The following is a 17,421-nucleotide window of genomic DNA, read 5'->3' as shown; positions in this document are numbered from 1 at the left end:
GTGTGTGTGAGTGAGTAACTGTTTGCGTGTGTGAGTGGCTGTGTGTGTGTGAGTGAGTGGCTTTGTCTGCGTGTGTGTCACTGTGTGTGTGAGTGGCTGTGTGTGTGAGCGAGTGGCTTTGTCTGCGTGTGTGAGTCACTGTGTGTGTGAGTGGCCGTGTGTGTGTGTGGCTGTCTTTGCGTGTGTAACTTGCTGCGTGTACGGGCAATTGTGTGCGTGTCGGAGTGACGAGACGACCAACGGGCGGCAGGGCCGTTCTCGGCGCTCGTTGGCACTGCGGACGGCACTCCGTGACGGCCATGCCACCCTCATGCATGGTGCAAGCGGAAATTAATTGTACGTTCCGCTGCCATTGTGGCTTCTGTCGTTCCAGCATACAACGACAAAATTGTCGCATTTCTCCGGCAACCCAACGCGTTTGAGATTCTCCAAGAGAGGCAGCCGGGTCTCAGCAGACACCCCTCTCTCAGGTGACCACCCCTTCCCCACGCCCCTTGCCACCCTCCTCACGCCGCTGCTGCCGAAGCAGCCGCACGCTTTTGCGTCGTGGCGTGGCCCGTTCGCCTGCCTGTTGCTGAGATTTGCGGAGTTGACATCAGGCAGGGTGCTCCAGTTATTATCGTGAGCGTTCTTAACCACAGAATATGTTCCGTCTGATTCACAGCGGAGGTTTAAATATCCCGTGATCTCATTCGAGGAAGAGTAGACCATTGTGCGCTGGTGTTATGTTCCAAAACATTTGCCAAATTTGAAAAATTACCCGCAAATTACCGAATTGGGGTATAAACAAGCAATCGTCGCCACGTTTGCAGGGACTTAAACCGACCCTCCTGAAAAAGTCTTGAGACTCCGTGAGTCTCCAGACTTTGGCAAAGGGCACATCAGCCAGCCACTCACCTTGTGTGGTTACTTTTTGCAAATGTTGAATGCTATATTCGCCACAGTTTTGCTTTTTGTGTTTAGTTTATTGTCTTTCTCCCGCACTTCCGATTCGTACGGTTGGCTATGTACGGCGCGAAAGAAGTTCAACATACATACAGTCTTAAACCTCAACGGAAGGCAGATGTGAGGACCAGCTGCAGACATTTAACACATTCTCGCTCGCAAACTTTAACAGCTACCAGAGAGCACGCTAACGTTGTTGTGCTCAATCCCAAATGGAAAGAATACATCTCTTCATATGATGGCAAGCAGATCACGCTCAAGCAGACTTTGGGGTCACGGCTCTGGTCTCACATGTACTGACCAGCCACTGCATAGTCCAGCAGGCCGCTGGTGTTGGTCAGTGAACCCAACGTGCACCACGTCACACCTGTGTCGGCCCAGTATGCTGGTAACTGCGATCCCATGGGCTGCACATAAATTCCTCGGCTGCCTAAATTATTACAGTACTGTATTGAGCTGATCTGGCTAATACCGTCCAATCGCTTCTCCCCCTGATGTTAACTTTCTGGCAGTGAAGTCACCCAATAGGATTACTGTTCCAGTGGGTAACTGTAGCCCTCACCTGGGAAAGGTCATAGAAGTCTTCTGGCTCATCAGACATGGATTCAGTGGGAGCAGATGCAACCACTACTACCACCATTCATCGCTTCCTATTGATGGGACAGCAAGCCCATAACAGCCGGGACTCCTCCTAGTGTCTCCAATCGCACTGTCTTATATAAGAAGTGCCACTTCCTGTTGCCTGAAGCTATCCTTCACTTAAGCAGAGAATTGTCAAAACTTCCTAATGACACTTCAACCGGGGCCTTCTGCATCCTACAGAAGTCTGGGTGGAAAAGGTCCAGCTTTATACTGAGGAGTGTCGGCCTTCCTCCCTGGCAAGTGCCTGGACATTCCACGTGGCCAGTCTAAGCAGTTGACGTTATTTCTGGGGGGCGTCTTTGAGGGGAGGTTCGTGAAATGACTGCCCAATGAGATCATTCAACGGCGATCTGAAACAAATCCGCATGGCTACTCCCAGAGCAGTCGAATGGATATCAAATCTCGACATCAATTTGTAATCTGTTGCAATCCCCCAAAAAAGCCATACGAAATAAGAGGGGAGGATGCAATTTGCCTGGCTCCGCCAAATGGGGTTTGGCCAGTGGACCTCATGGACGCCTGTCCCGTCGGAGGCCTCTGCTGTAGGTTTCCCGTCGGCACGGGGCGGTCCCCTGCCAAGAGATTCTCTGGCCTGGTCCACGCCGCCCGCGTTGAGCCACCGCACAGCCCCTCACGCTTGCGCAGCGCTCAGCTGCCTGCTGAGTGGAGCGTCACGCGCTCGTTAACTCGTCACGCGCTCGTTAACTCGTCACGGAGTCACATTGATGGCTTATAGCGGTGCGAAAAATAAGCCATCAAAACGGTGCGTATCAGGCCGGCCTCACTCATTGTTTTAAGTAAAATGCTCTTTAGGCTTTGTGGTATGCGTATCCACGCCCAAACAGTTTCGCTTCATTATACCAGGGTCTCGGATGAAGGTCACTTTACCATTTCGGTGGCCAATTATGAGTCCATTACGGCTATTGGATCTTGTTTTTGTGAAAGTAATCCATTTGCCTTGGACTTTTCTCGCAAATAGAATCGAGCCAGCTTTGATTGCCTGTTTAACTGAAGAACTTTGGTACACGTATAAATCAAGTCGAAGCGGCATCTTGCTCTCATGGGAGTTCGATATCATTTGCCTGTTACCATTTCTTGAGCCAGTGGGGCAAATCCCACATTCTTACGAGAAAAACCAGTGTCGCTCGTTTGAATTACTTTCTGGGATTATGGTCAACTCTAACCTCCATTTAAACCCATTAACTTATAGAAAATTTGCAACATACTCTGATCAGCTGGGCTATGACAGCTCTCAGTTATGCATCTCAAGTACTGTGATTATATAAATAGGGGAACCCAGCAACCTGAAGTCTGATCCCAGCCGTGACTATGAGCAGTGGCGAGCGATACCTGAACCGGTCCTACACCCATCCCTTGCGCAAACCTGCACTGACTCGTGTGGCAAGTATAGCCAAATAACAAACCCCCTTTCACTCACACAGAGTAAAACTATATATATAAAAAAATGAAACTATTATTTTTTCTTGACTTAAAGCTTTCGTGACTGCAGGAATTCATATTTCTTGGCTCTTTCGGTAAAGTCACGTAGGTGGGTTGAAAATAAAAAAACTACGACGTTTCGATCACAACAAAAGCGATCGTCATCAGGAGGAAATTAGTTTTATTTATTTTACCAGGTAAGACCCACTGACCTACGCAGCTCTTTCTCAGAAGCGACTTGGTCACAAATGATAGCTCAACGAAGCAACTTATCACGTGGAAATGTATCGCAGCCACATTCTCTAAACGCATGTTTCTAAATGTGGAGTAATAAACCGGAGGACCTGGAGAAAAATCCACGCGACCACGGGGAGAACAGGCAATACATCAGGGTTGGAATCAAGCCCATGACCTTCTGCATACCAAGCGAGGGAGTTCACATCTTACCACCGTGGTACCCCAAACAAATGCTTCATGCTTTCGTCCAGGAGTGGATTGACAGAGGGCTGTAAATTATTTTATTATTTGCTTTTAGTTATGTAAAACCACATAAAAATGCCACTTAAGATTGTAGCTGGACTGGGGTGAGCTGCCAGCACTACGAATCCATCACTGGTCTGCCTTTTGTTGTGTAAAGCCCTGGGAACAAGAGACCACTTTGTCTCAATGAATGCCTTCATAATTGTGTCCAGAAGACCAGATTCTGTTCCACTTATTGTAGATCAAACTCAGTCGGTTCCTTAATTTCCCTCCACAATTGACCGTAATCAAGAATTTGTCCGGTTAGACTGCTTATAAAGAGCTGCGTCTACAGTGCACTGTGAACATTGCATCTTCATGGCCCATGGCACCTGGATCTGTCCCATAAACTCCCTATCGGCGAGCCTTCCACACTTCACGTGTTCTCAAAGTGGACCCAAGGCTGTCACAAGCGCCGTGGGGATATCACCGCCACGTAGTGGCGAATGGCGGCTGCTGTTGTTGTCAGGCAAAAACCTCTGCTGCATCGGGGACGTGGGCGTTGTGAACGGCGCGTGCTCTGCACGAACGGGATTGTGACATGCACCTGTGTTCCACTCCCTCTCCATGTGCACAATGCCCTGTTGATAAGTGCTCGTCCTTGGACAACAGTCTCTCTCTCTCATCGTAATTACCTCTAATCACCCGACCAACATCTTTCCCAATTTGTCTGCTCAACATAAAAAAACACCACTGAAATGTTTGTTAATGTGCATTTTTTTTGCACTTAATTTGGTTAATTTAATATCCAAGAGACAATAAGGTGAGAAGGGGCGAGGTACGCCACACACGTGTTTGCTTGTACAGCTTGTAAGAGGATAGTCTTGGGATTTTACAAATAAGATGTGTGAAGGACTTCCAGCCAAAACCATACACACGTATATATATATAATTACCAGGTCGTGCCTGCCATGTGACACGTGTCTGCTCTTACACAGGGTTCTGGAGTGGTTAATGGCCTGTGCACAATCCATGAATAACGAACACAAAACCGTATACGTCCAGGCGTGTGCATTCGACATTGATTCGTTTTGACCAAAGTATTGATTCATAAACTTGGTTATGTGTGCATACCCACGAGAAGCTCCGTCGTTATTGTTGTCATCATCAGCAGCAGCAGCATCTGTTTCTTTGTAACTAATCAAATCATTGATAATTACAGTACTGGGTGGTTGATATTTACACTTGAGAAAGAATACATACTTAACTGTTGCTCTGTAATTCATTTGCTTCCCAAACATACATTGACACTTTTTTTAACGTGTACAGCGTTCACCATATTTAACCGCTTGTTGAGATGGATATCCCATAAATCACGTGTGGCTTTCTTCAAACCTTGTGTCCGTGTAGATGTAGTGGTTGTGCATTGTAATTGCTACTCTGGGGGCATGGCCGTTGCTCGTGTATGTGAAGGACACGCGGGACGCGTCTCTCTAACGGCACCTGTTTAATGTATTATTTATACCTGAACGTTTGTAAGGCCCCCTTGAGATTACCTATTACCAGCGACTACCTGTCGCTATTTTCCCAGTGTGTACGGCCCACCATGTGAATGCGTGCACGCGCGAGTAGCTTTTAGATTCACTCGTCAAAAGGGAAGGGGACGCCACGTCGCTGATGAGTCTCAGGGCGCCGCACTTCTCTTCGCTCAACGCATTCCTTTGAATTCACGGCACTGGGAGTGGCAGTATTTTGGCAGCGGCGCGCAATACCCAGTTGCGTGAACTGATATCGCAACGTGCTGCGTGACCAAGTGACGTCGCGGTAATTTCCCGCAAAAATGTACTGGCCGGCTGTGGGGTCTTGATATCCATCGTCTCCTGCTTGAACTGCCTCCCGAGCTGGGCATTCCGATAAACGAAGCTGCCCTGTCGTCGGGCTCCAGAGGCAGGCGTGCGCTTTGACCACTGGGGACGACACGGCCTGTTCGTGTATACTCTACGTCTTGGCATTACGTACGCCTTTTTAATGACATTTTTATTTATTTATGCCTTTTTAAAAATTAAATTCCAAAGCATAGCTTTTCCCGCTCGGGGGACGTACGCGAGCCCGAGTCTAAATCCGGGCAGTAAACGGTTAATTCCCTTTCCCAGTGCAGGCGCGCCCCTTGAAAGCATCGGATATCTCCGCGTGGCGTGCCAGAGCCAACGTTGTCCCGACGGCGGAAACAGCGCCGCCGTGACGAATTTAAACCCGGCGACACATCTGCTAATTGCGTTTGACGCTCGCTGCAGACGGTGGGAGTCGCTGATGCAATTAGCCTCCTTCCCGTCGCCGATCGTGGCCACGAGTGGCGTTTACGGCGGCGGGGCTGGCCTCGTTCGCACGTCGTGCGCCAGGGTCGCGCGGAAGACGTGCGCGGGTCGCGGCGGAGGCCGTGATGTAGCCGGAGGAGCGCGAGCGCCTGCCCGCTGCCTCGTGTAGCACGCCAGATATTACCACTTGGCGTTGCCTCTGGAAAGGGGACGTGACTGGAGACGATCGTAAGTGAAACGTGTTCCTGGTTGAGCAGTCATACGAATAGTCTCTTTAAAAAATATCGTTAATTGCTTGTATAGAATACAAGTTTCACAGATGTGATTTGTTTACAGGCATGCGTATGAATGGAATAGCCTTTCCTCTGTATTAGAAACCTGCTAAAGCTAAATGCAAATTGCCTGGCTTTTCTACATTGACTTTTCATTAATATCTAAGCATCATTTTTTTAAATATTGCCGTATTATATCTCAAATATATTTTTGTTAAACTAAGAACATACACACATACAGTATATGTATTCCAGTACTTTACTCTTAGACGCTGTCCATGTGTGTGCTGTGTCGTATAACGCGCAGCCAACCGCCGGATTTGCAAACGCGTGGACCCGCAGCCGAGGACAGTTGACAAATATTCCCAATAAGGAGAGCTGGCGAGCGGGCGAGCGATCGAGCGGGCAACCTGCCCTGGTTCTCCGTGAACTCAGCCCGAGCCGAGCGAGGGAGGGAGGTTCACTCCGTGCAGCACGACCCGAGACCCGCGCCGGCGCACACGTGACCGTCCACGCGGGCAAAGCCTTCCGATTGTTGAACGCGCCCGTCCGCGGCCTTCGCTCGCGACGGGCGAGGAGGAGACGCGTCTGCGGTGGCGTGGAGCCTTCCGCCATCCCCCCCCCCCCGGCAATGCCGCCGCCGGAGGCGGACGCGCGGCGTGCGCTGAGCGAGCTGTACGCGGCGGCATTCGGGTGCTGCCTCCTCTACGTGCTGTGCCTGTGCGCGTGCGACGCGACGCCTCCTCACTATTGCTCTGCCCCCCGCCCCCCGCGCAGGGAGAAGATCCAGTTCGTGCGCAGCGAGGGCACGTCGGGCCTGGAGCGCCTGTCGGGCGACGCCGACCTCGTCATCCTGCTCAGGTGGGAAGCGCGCGGAGAAACGGTGGCGCCTCCGTTGGCCATCGCGTTGCTGCCGATGACGCACGCGTGCGCATCGGGGCGGAGTGGTTGTGCTGTGGTTCTTGCTCTGCTCAACGAACCGAGCCGCCTGGGTACTGTCCCCAAACAGCAAAAAGAAACCCGTGTTCGAGTCCCGACTCGGGCACGTTTGTGAGTGGAGTCCGCATGGGGTTCCACTGGCTTCTGCGGTTTCCTCCACTGATGACAACATTACGCTGTACCTGGTTTTGGCCAAAACGTCTCAACGTAACAAGACTCTCTCGACTCTGTGGCTTCCCGGGGTTAATAGGTAATGATAGTTATTATTATAAATAAATGTTTAGTATTGCTAGTGCTAACGCAGTACCAGCTGGCTCCATTGGCACGGCAGGCGCCCCTCTAGCTGTGAATGGATTAAATGCCCTTGGTGCCACTCACCTAATCCAAGGCTTCGGAGCCAATTTTCTTGTCCATTTCAAGGAATAACGAGCACAAAGGCTCCTCCTCCTCCTTGGCAGAGCTCGCTATAACCACTGCACTCACGGAGGCTGCGGCCAAAAGGATTAACAAAGGCTTCAAGAAAATTCCCAAACGCACGAAATGATGCCTTCTTTGTGCCAACCGGGGTCTCTCTGTGTATATAAGTGTTGTATAACCCACGTTTGACGGGCGTGCTTTTTTCCTCTTGCTTTGACATTCGTGTTGAGAAAGCACAAAGTTCGACGTTTTGACACATTCTCACCGACAAAGGTGTTCACGGTTGGGCAATTGTGCCGGAGCTGCGTGTCACCTCACCACTTTGTCTCGGGCTGTAGCGATGTAGGCCATGTTGCTGTTACGTAAATGTCCTCCGGCAAGCACGTCTCCAGGGGAGCAACCCGGCCACTTTGTTGCTATGCCCCGCCTGGGCAATAGCATCTCCATCATTCCACCTTGTCCCGCTGTCTGTGCCAGGACACGTAACACGATTCGACAACAGCGAAAGCAATCAACGGTGAAACTGAGCCCGTGGCTCACCAAATACCCATGCTCGTATCGGCGCAGTTATTGGCCAGAATGGTCGACAAGAGACTTAATACAGATGTATTTTTTTTAAAAAGCAAGCATCATTATTGCAGATAAATCGATTGCGATGCTTGTGCCGGGACGATGAGCGAGCGTGCGTGCGGGTGTAAGCGCACACAACTGTAGTGCGTGCGTTCCCGTGCGCACATCTCTCTCCGCAACCGGATCCTCCCCCAGCACGGTGGAGGCTCCTTGTTGGACTGCCTCACCAGCTCCGCACACCGAGGCTTCTGCAGGGCCGTGTGCTTCAACAGAACACCCTGCCGTAAAAACACTCCCTCACCGCTCTCCCCTCACGCTCGCCTTCAAACGCCTCCCTCAAGGCTCTCCCGACAGCCCTGCGCTCGGGCACTGATCTTCAGATGTCCGCTATCTCCTATAGGCGTATAGCAAGCCATCTAGTTCAAATCTATACCACAGTTGTCCCACTCATCCCTTCCAGTTTCTTCATCCCAGCACGGTTACCGTCTTCATTTCCTTCAAATCTCTTGCTGTTCGCGTGGCCTTCAGATATCTTTACCATTGCCTCTCCAGTGTTATTCTTTCTGTTCGCCTCTCCACTCATCTGCACTTAGCTCCTCTTGTTTCCCCATTTTCATCGCTCTCCCTCACCCAGCTCCGAGACAAGTCTCCCTGCGTCAAATCTCTGGGACGCTCCAGCGCATAACAAGCAATGGTTCACAGCCCCTATGGCGCGTCGTGGGGAAGGCTTTATCCAGCAGTGAAAATTATAATTTAATTTGAGAGCATTTCACGTCGCTCACAGCAGTGCATTGCGGTTGTTTACACGCTAACATCCTTATCACGAGTGCTAGAGTGGCAATTGTTGATGACAAAGCTGCCGTCATATTTTTGTTATTATTGTTGGACACGAGGTCTGTACTTTGAGTACAGACAAATGGATCCACGGCAATGCCTTGTGCACTGGCGTGTGATGCACCTTACCACCGTCCACAACCAGATAGAGTCTAGAGAGTTGGGACCTGTCCAATACAAGATGAATGGACAAGCACTGTTTCACTACCTGCATTTGTATGAGCAAGAAGGCTCTACCCGAGTAATCGGTGATATCTGTTCATATCCTGCCACCGGCGCAATTTAAATGGCACTTTTCACGTTGCAAGATTGCATCGATTCATCTGCGCTGGGCTTCGTTACGGATTGCGAGGAGCGCGGAAGATTCGTTTGACGGGCGTGAACCGCTGCTCAAACAGGTGACGATGCAGCGGGCACACGCCTTCCACGTTTGTAAAAGCGGACAAAAAAAATCAATTCCTGCTAACCTTTTCATTAAACCCGTGTGCGGTTCTTCATGCCGCTGAGCATTAAATGTTGAACCCCTTCCCCCCCTGCGTTCAAAAGGCATGAGTGTCTGGTGCAGGGCGGAAGCTTCCCATCAAACATGGAACCCCCTTCACTACCTCTGATCCAGTGGTCATTGATTCTTAAGAACATTCATTAGGGAATGTAGGTATCAGAGCTTAGGAAGACCCCAGGGTTGTCGAGTTTATTGAAACAGTTTTTATAAACATGTGGTTTAGACAGGTTTCCATTGCGCCGTAATGTGTTTGTGCTGGTGTTAACCTTCTGTGTCTACCTGAATAGTCCATAATAGAGGTTTTTGGGGTTAGATCGCGTAAATATAAATGTGTTGTTAAACCCACCACCACCCGACACAGCCAATTAGTGCTTTTGTTGGGGAGAGAGCAAAGTGGAGTGCACGCCCACGTTCTTTTATATGCCCAGAAAGGAGCTTATTGAAATGGTTCAACTTTTGCCAGGCCTCGTCAGTCGGCCTGCAGCGCATTTCAGTGTTGATTGCAAGACTCCTTTTGCATTTGGATGTATATGTGTGTACATTGAACTTCTTTCGCACCGTACGTAGCCCACCGTGCTAATCACATCACCGATTACCGAATATCACAATTTCTCTACCAGCACCGTCGCACCTTTTTCCACGTTCCGTCAGCACTCTGCCAAGGAATTAAAGCATTTTCTTTCTCATCCCATCAAGAAAGCCTCTTAAACAGTTGTCATAAATCTTACTGAAAGATCCGGCAGTGGTAATAGTTCATTCAAAGGGCCACCTTACACAACCTCTTACACAACCTCTTCACTGTGTTGCTTTCCCGCAAACAAGCGCGTGTGGTTGGCTCTGGGCCGTCCGTAGTTTCGCGATTGTTTCTATCTGGAATGTTTTCTTCTCTGCATTGGAAACCTTGGCTGAGGCTATCACATTCACCGCACATGAATACCTGGCTCGATGTTAGGCGGTAGCCCTGGACCCAGACCAAGGATGTCAGTGGTGAGGACTCATTTGCCCTGCCATAGGCACAGCAGCGTCCACGCATTGCCCAAGCCACCCCGCTACCTCCTAGCGCCAGTCACGAGCCGTTTCCTGCTCTCGCGTAGGCCCAGTCTCATTGTGGATAATACCGCTCATTCCCTTGCTAGCTGGTCGGAAAATCTTCACTTATTTTTTCAAAAACAATGAGAGACGCTGCACTGGGAGTTGTTGCGCAAGCACAAGCAATGCCTCTTCTTCAATGACCTTGCTCTGGAAAAAAAACCACCTCAAACGGCAGCCTGTTCAATATGTTTCTGTTCACGTTTCAATTTGAGCTTGTGTAACCAGGTGAGAACTTTGGAGAGAACCAAAATGAGTGTCAGTTGCCTCGAGTGACCTCGGTCACCAAAATGTAAGTGGTGCATTTGGGAAATTTATCTTATGATTCACAGGCTATAATATGGCCACATTTCCTCTCTCTTGTCGGTGTACAGATCGTGTCGCCACAGCACTCGTAGAATAGTCAGCGTGCAGAACGAGGTGACTACTTTCTCCTAAATCAGGAGGCTTTGTTTGAGCCGTTTTTATTTATTATCTCTGACTAAATATTGACCCCCGGGAAATTGCATCGGTGTTGCCGGTGTTCGTTGCGTGATTTGACGACATCTGCCGTGGGCTGAGAGTGAGCTCTCATCAAACTGACTGGCCACGTTTGCTGTCGGTACATTTTTCCCAAACCCTCGGACAAATCAATTGAAATTCAAGATTCCTGATATATATTAAAAAAATGTTGACATTACATCCGTCTCCAGTGGCTGTAAGTTAGCCGTGACTGTGTTGGCCAGTAACCCAATAGCCGTGGTCTTGCACACTGATGTTCACGTGTGGTGTTGTGCATCATGGGGGGAGGTGGAGGGTTATGTTGGTGAAACCACGCAGTGTATTGGTCAAACATCGCAATGATGAAAGATTACCTGCACATTTCTCGATTGGGATCACACACGACAGCATCGCTCCCGACTGTAAACACTTTGCAAGACCCTCCTGAAGAATAAGTTTAGAGACTCGGTGAGGATTTCATGGCTAAACCAGCGGAATAATCATTATAATAATCGGGTTGGAAGAATTGCTTTGTCTTGTGTGAGTCAGCATATTTATGAAGAACGTTATTCACACAGAATCAGAATTTGTACTTATACTGGAATAATTAGATGAGCTATGAAGTTATTTTACACAGATCTCGAGTAGGGGCCAGAGTCAGCAAGTTACATCAACACAAACTATGATATGAGTGCAAAATAGAGAAGAGGTTAGAAAGTCGCTCACAATAAGTATATATTAAGCATAGAAGGACAAGTTGCACAAGGACAAAACAAAAGCCAATAATAGTAAATTATATTCTATGCTCTTCCCGAGCAGTCTCCTATGCAAGTAATAACCAGGCTGCAACCTGCTTAGCCTCCAACATCCAACGAGACTGAGCCCCAATTTATTGTGATTTGGCTGTGTTTTAAAAAAAAAGTGACCTATTTCATTGTTATCATATTAAACAATACGCTCTACCAATGTTCAGTCCATTTTCACATTTATCACTCGGGTCCACGAGGAAATCAGGCCGCTTCGCCACTGAAGAAGGCAGTCCACCTTGCAGAGGCCAATAGTAAGCAGCAAGGCTGAACAACTTTTAGTCCGGATTTACGTTCATCATTCGAGACTTATCATCACATTACAGCCATACTTTCGGAATTTGACGTGCTGGTGGCTGGATTCGTTGGGGTGTATTTGCGTACGCCTCTGTTAGAATTGCGCTGCGTCTGCAGCTCTCGTGTTTCTGCGTATCCGTATGCCTCGTCGTACGGCCGTCCGGGGTCACGCGTATACACGAGTGTCTCATTGACCATGAGCCAAGCTTGCTTTGGTCAAGCGGTGGGAGCTATTCCGGCCACAGATTTTGTTGTGGTTCAGCAAAAATAACTCCGTGGTGGTTCATCGTCTCCTGCTATTTACATGCCGCTGACTTAAGAACAAGAGGAAGTTGTAATTTGCCGTGTGTTTGTGCCTGATGTATATACACTCGTACATCATTGTACTGATGAATGCTGTAGCTATTGATTTGCACGTGTGTAAATATGGGGTTCCTTGTGTGTGTGTGTGTTTATGGTGTGGTAGTCATCAGAGTGCACTATTATCTCAGATGAAATTCATTGCAATGCTTAAGACTATTTTAAATTGGTTTATACACTTGGCCAGGGCCTCCCATAGATCCCCTTAGCCTAAGATAATAACCCTGATAAAGAACGCGTGGATATCGGACCCAATGTGTTCGATTGAGAACTCGGAGGTGCAATTGGTGTGGTAGAAATTTGTGTGGTGGGGATTGGGGGTTGTGTGGGATGTGGGATTGGGGAATTATGGGAATTTAGTTACTTGTACAATTTGTAATTATATCGTATTTTTAAGAGCTTGCTTTCCTTTTTCTCGACCTTGCACTCATATCGTATTTTGTGCTGGATATCTGTGAAAAATAGCTCATCGGATTCATCCAGGATAAATAAAGATTATGTCAGCACCTTTTGTGCTATGCCAGCCATAATAGGTGCTCACTAACGTCCAGTTGAGTGATTGTCCCGTGTGTGTGTCTGTGTGTGCAGCCTCTTTGAGGATGAAATCATGTCGTTCGTCCCGCCGCACTCCCTGCTGCACCCCAGCTACACCCAGTCCCCACGCAGCTCGCCGGGGACGTCGCCGCAGAACTCCCCCGGTACGCAGCAGCAAGCGCGTCTTCCACACCGCGCGCACGGCACCTCGTGCACGAGCAAAGACAAACATCTCCCCGTGTGGCCTTTAACAGACTGTGTTGGGGCAAGTGCTGTTAGCGGTCGCCTACGAAGGCCGGCACGGCACACTTAACGGGTGGGTGGCCAACGCCACCCACGGCTGCCTTTGTCTCCCCAATGGCGATGTTTACAAATTGCACCAGGTACTCATTTGAGGCCGCTGTTTTTGGTCGTGAGTGGGAATCGAACTCGGATCACCGAATTCGTAGCGCAGTGCGCTAACCGATACACTACCGCTCCCCACACACACAGCAAACAGCACGTGGGGCAAAGCATGGGTCGAGTGTTTCTATACATTCGATGCAGAATGTGTACCCAGCCTGTGTGTGCCCAGTCATATTTGTGTTCGCTGAAATGCCAAGAACAGTCAGTTCTGTATTTTACGTGTGCTTAACTTATTATTTTATACTTTGGGCTATGAAGAAGGTCCATTGCCCAAAACGTTGCCGGTTATATATATTGTAATATTGTTTATCCTTTTAAGGCCACGGTGTTGTTGTTGCCAACGCAGCATCACCAAATAATTTGTTTATGTTGCGATTCTGTTCGCTCACAATTGTAATGTGCAGACGCACAAACACACAAGGAAACATGGAATGGAAGCTTTAACACTGTGCTACGATCGTTGCCAGCTCAGGGCTTAATTCTCCACGATATTCACCGATTGGATGCCTGTGTCTAAATCTGGCGTCGATAACCCGGGGATTGAATGGCATATATGCACTGCCTGATTTGATTGCGTGTGTCATCAGCACTCCCAGTATGAAGGTGGTTTGGCGTAGGCGTTCTTTGCACATAACAAAAAAAATGTCGGTTCGATCGCGTTATTTATAAATGTGTCGTAACCCTCCACCACCCGACACTGCCAAACAGGAAAAAATGTGTTACTACTTTAGCCCACCGGTGTGTTGAAGAGTGATTTGACATCATTAACAATTTTTGAGTACGACGTTTCGCTGATAATTACATCCAGCATCATCGGGCAATTTGCCAAAATAGTAAAGCCCTCCACTTGCTCCCGGTCTTAAATAGAGCAGCAGCAGGGTGACGTCATCATTTAACCCATTCAGGTGCCGTGATTTGAGGCGGGGGTATTGTAATTTTTGAACCCAAATGCCGAAAGAAATTAAATGTGGGGAGGGGGGTGTTTACTAATCTATTCTATAATTTGGTCGCGAAAGTCTACTTGTTAAACTGTTCATTACACAGTCTACTTCTTCTTCTTTCGTATGGCTGCTGTAGATGCAGACCAACAACGACAATTTCACATCCACGTGGTCAAGCCAGACAACCGCGTCAGGATCAGCGGAGTGTATCGCTGTGATCTCTCCTTCGTATTTGTGGATCGGGCGCTACGTCGTTATACGTTGCACAGCTTATTCTGGATGATAACAATCGCACACTGGACAGTTTTTAACTTTCCACTGGTGCATCAGGTATCCGCATCTGCAGCCTTTATTGGTGCAGTGGATGCTGTTTAGGGTGGACCATGAGGCACGTGGAAGATCACACCCAGGAATCTTCTGCGTTTGGTCCTTCGCACACTGACTTCTCGTTTGGCACCCAGGCCCTAGCAGCAGAGTACCCCTTGCGGCACCCGACAGGCCGCCGGACGATTTTCAATCTCGCAATCTCGGCGTGCACTCGGCAGGATCGCAGCGCGCGAACGCCCGCGCCCCGGCCCCTTACAAGAGAGACTTCGAGGCGAAGCTGCGCAACTTCTACCGCAAGCTGGAGTCCAAGGGATATGGACAGGGTCCCGGCAAGATCAAGTGAGGTCACCCCCCTCCGCCCGCTCCGCCTGCTCTCCGTCCGCTCGCCCGCCCTCGCAAACGACGATGAGCTTACGTCGTGGAGTACAGCATATAGCTACGTAGAAATTGGATGAACGGTGAAAACCCACCAACCTGCGGGCTTTCCAAATGAATGGTGTGGAATGGTGTCGATTTAAACGAGTCAAACAACCCAGAACTTCTAGATTTGAAGTTTTCGTGACTTCAAGGATCCATACTCCTTGGTTCTTTCATTCACTACAGTAATTTTGCTGTGGCTGTTCCACCTGATGACGGAAGCTTGTGTTGCCTCCGAAACGTCGTGATTTAATTTAGTTATTTTCATTTTTTTTTTCATTTGACTTTATCGAAAGAACCAAAGAATATGAACCCAGAACTTGTTTCATCATCATTGGTTTCATCAGCAAGCTGTGCCTGTTCAATTTCCAGAGGCAATGGCCATCCCCAAACGGATTGTTTTGTGTTTAGTTTGTTGTCCTTCCCTCGCACTTCCGATTAGCACGGTTGGCTATGTACGGTGCGAAAGAAGTTCAACATACATGCTCAGAATAGTTGCAGACACCTATAGCAAAGGGTGCAGGATGGGACAGGTGGTTTTGTCTGACCATCATCGATTCTTGTGGACTTACCCATTTACCAATAGCCAGTTCACATGGAGTCTAGAGTTACATTTGAACAGGCACCAAAGTCTGTGCGGTCACCAAAGTGGATGTTTAACGATCCCATCATAATAACATTTTTCAGAGTAGGCCGTCTCAAATTCATTGCGTTATGAATGGATAATGGGAGTTGCGGTGAGAGATAACATTTATCAAGGCCTAGTAGGCCCTGATATCCCTGTGTGACCGCCTCCCCACCCTCCCCGCCATCGTGCCCTCTGTGCAGGCTGGTCATCAGGCGCGACCATCTACTGGAGGACGCCTTCAACCAGGTGATGGCCCACTCGCGCAAGGACCTGCAGAGGAACAAGCTCTACGTTACCTTTGTGGGCGAGGAGGGGTGAGCAGACCGCTGTCCACCTTTAACAACCCTCCTCTCCCTCCCCTCCCTCGCGTTGAAAGGACTGCGGAAGTAGTTTGGTGACGTCGTCTTCTGGTACCATTGTCACATCGCGCACATCGTGCTGGACTACTAATTCAGAGTTCCAAGTAGATATGCATTTGTCTCTTGACGTGGTACTGATGGAAAACATTCAAATATAATTAAAAACAAAGGTAAAAAGCTTGCAGGAAATGAGCTTATCGATCTCGTGCATTCGTGCGTCCATCGTGTGCCGAATCGCCGAGCCGTGCGATAGCATCCTCGGTGGCCGTCTGGAGTACTCGTAGCTCTCCGCTGAACTTAGTGGACAAGTCATCAACAATATGCCATCATCCCATGCGAGTCGGTTGAATAGCAAGTAGAAATGAATCGTTACAATTCTTGGTGGCAGTTTGAATCAAGAATCAAGAATAAATTATTATTGATGACTGTAAAAAATGTGGTATCGACTGCAAACTTGGTATACTTATGTCATACTGATGACAATACTATATTCTATCATTAAAAATAAAAAATAAAAATTTTAAACCATCTTTTTTTAATGTTATGTTTCGGCTTGGGTCTAATTGTCCATGCTCAACTAACGTTGGCTGTAAATCACCACGGCCCCTTATGTGATGGCAAGCCTCGGGGCCACTTCCCGGAGTCGTGGAATTCTGCCATCACTCGTACGGTACATTTCATTAAAGCGTGTTTTAAAAAAAGTGTTTTTTATTTTACTTATTTGTGAATTAGTTACATACAACTTATACATACAAATAATTGATTCTAGCAAAACCGATTCGATGATGCAAGTATCGTGAGCATAAAAATCAATTGATCTCACCACAATGGCAAGATGTTAATATCCTCGCCTGGTATGCTGGAGGTTGTGGGTTCGATACCGATCCTAACGCCTGTATATTTGGAGTTTGCTTTTTCTCCATGCGGTCGCATGGATTTTTCTCCGGGTCTTCGGGTTTTTTCCTCCACATTTAGAAATATGCGTTTTAGAGTATTTGTCTGCTTTATATATCCACATGATAAGCCACTTTTTTTGAGATATCATTTGTGGCCAGGTCGCTTCTGAAAAATAAGCTATTAGCTCAGTGGGCGTTACTTGGTAAAATAGTTTATTCTTGTAAGAAAAAATGTTTCTTGAATCGACGCGTCATTGGGTGCGTGGCAGCGTGCAGAGTGCGGAGTACCTGGCCGCTCTGTAACCTGTAGGTGTCTGGGATGGGCTGCTCCCTCCGTGTGCCTCCCGGGTCCCCTCGTGCAGGCTGGACTACAGCGGGCCCTCCCGGGAGTTCTTCTTCCTGGTGTCGCGGGAGCTCTTCAACCCCTACTACGGCCTCTTTGAGTACTCGGCCAACGACACGTACACCGTGCAAATCAGCCCCATGTCGGCCTTCGTGGACAACCATCACGAGTGGTGAGCGCTCGGCACGGGGGTGCGGCCGCTTC

General features: G+C 48.7%; 1 protein-coding gene across 1 annotated transcript in view; it reads left to right on the top strand.

Annotated features, from left to right (window-relative positions):
- The window catches only part of LOC133345832 (E3 ubiquitin-protein ligase HECW2-like), a 204,145-nt gene that overhangs the window by 162,860 nt on the left and 23,864 nt on the right, over window positions 1-17,421 (top strand). The window contains 6 exon segments of the mRNA XM_061556852.1: window positions 374-470; window positions 6,851-6,934; window positions 12,956-13,065; window positions 14,793-14,913; window positions 15,820-15,933; window positions 17,237-17,389. Coding sequence (XP_061412836.1) covers window positions 374-470; window positions 6,851-6,934; window positions 12,956-13,065; window positions 14,793-14,913; window positions 15,820-15,933; window positions 17,237-17,389 — 679 coding nt within the window.

The sequence above is a fragment of the Lethenteron reissneri genome, chromosome 23 (genome assembly GCF_015708825.2).
Source record: "Lethenteron reissneri isolate LAM-NWPU_2019-01 chromosome 23, ASM1570882v1, whole genome shotgun sequence".
Lineage (NCBI taxonomy): Eukaryota > Metazoa > Chordata > Hyperoartia > Petromyzontiformes > Petromyzontidae > Lethenteron > Lethenteron reissneri.
This window is presented reverse-complemented; position numbering and strand designations above follow the sequence as displayed.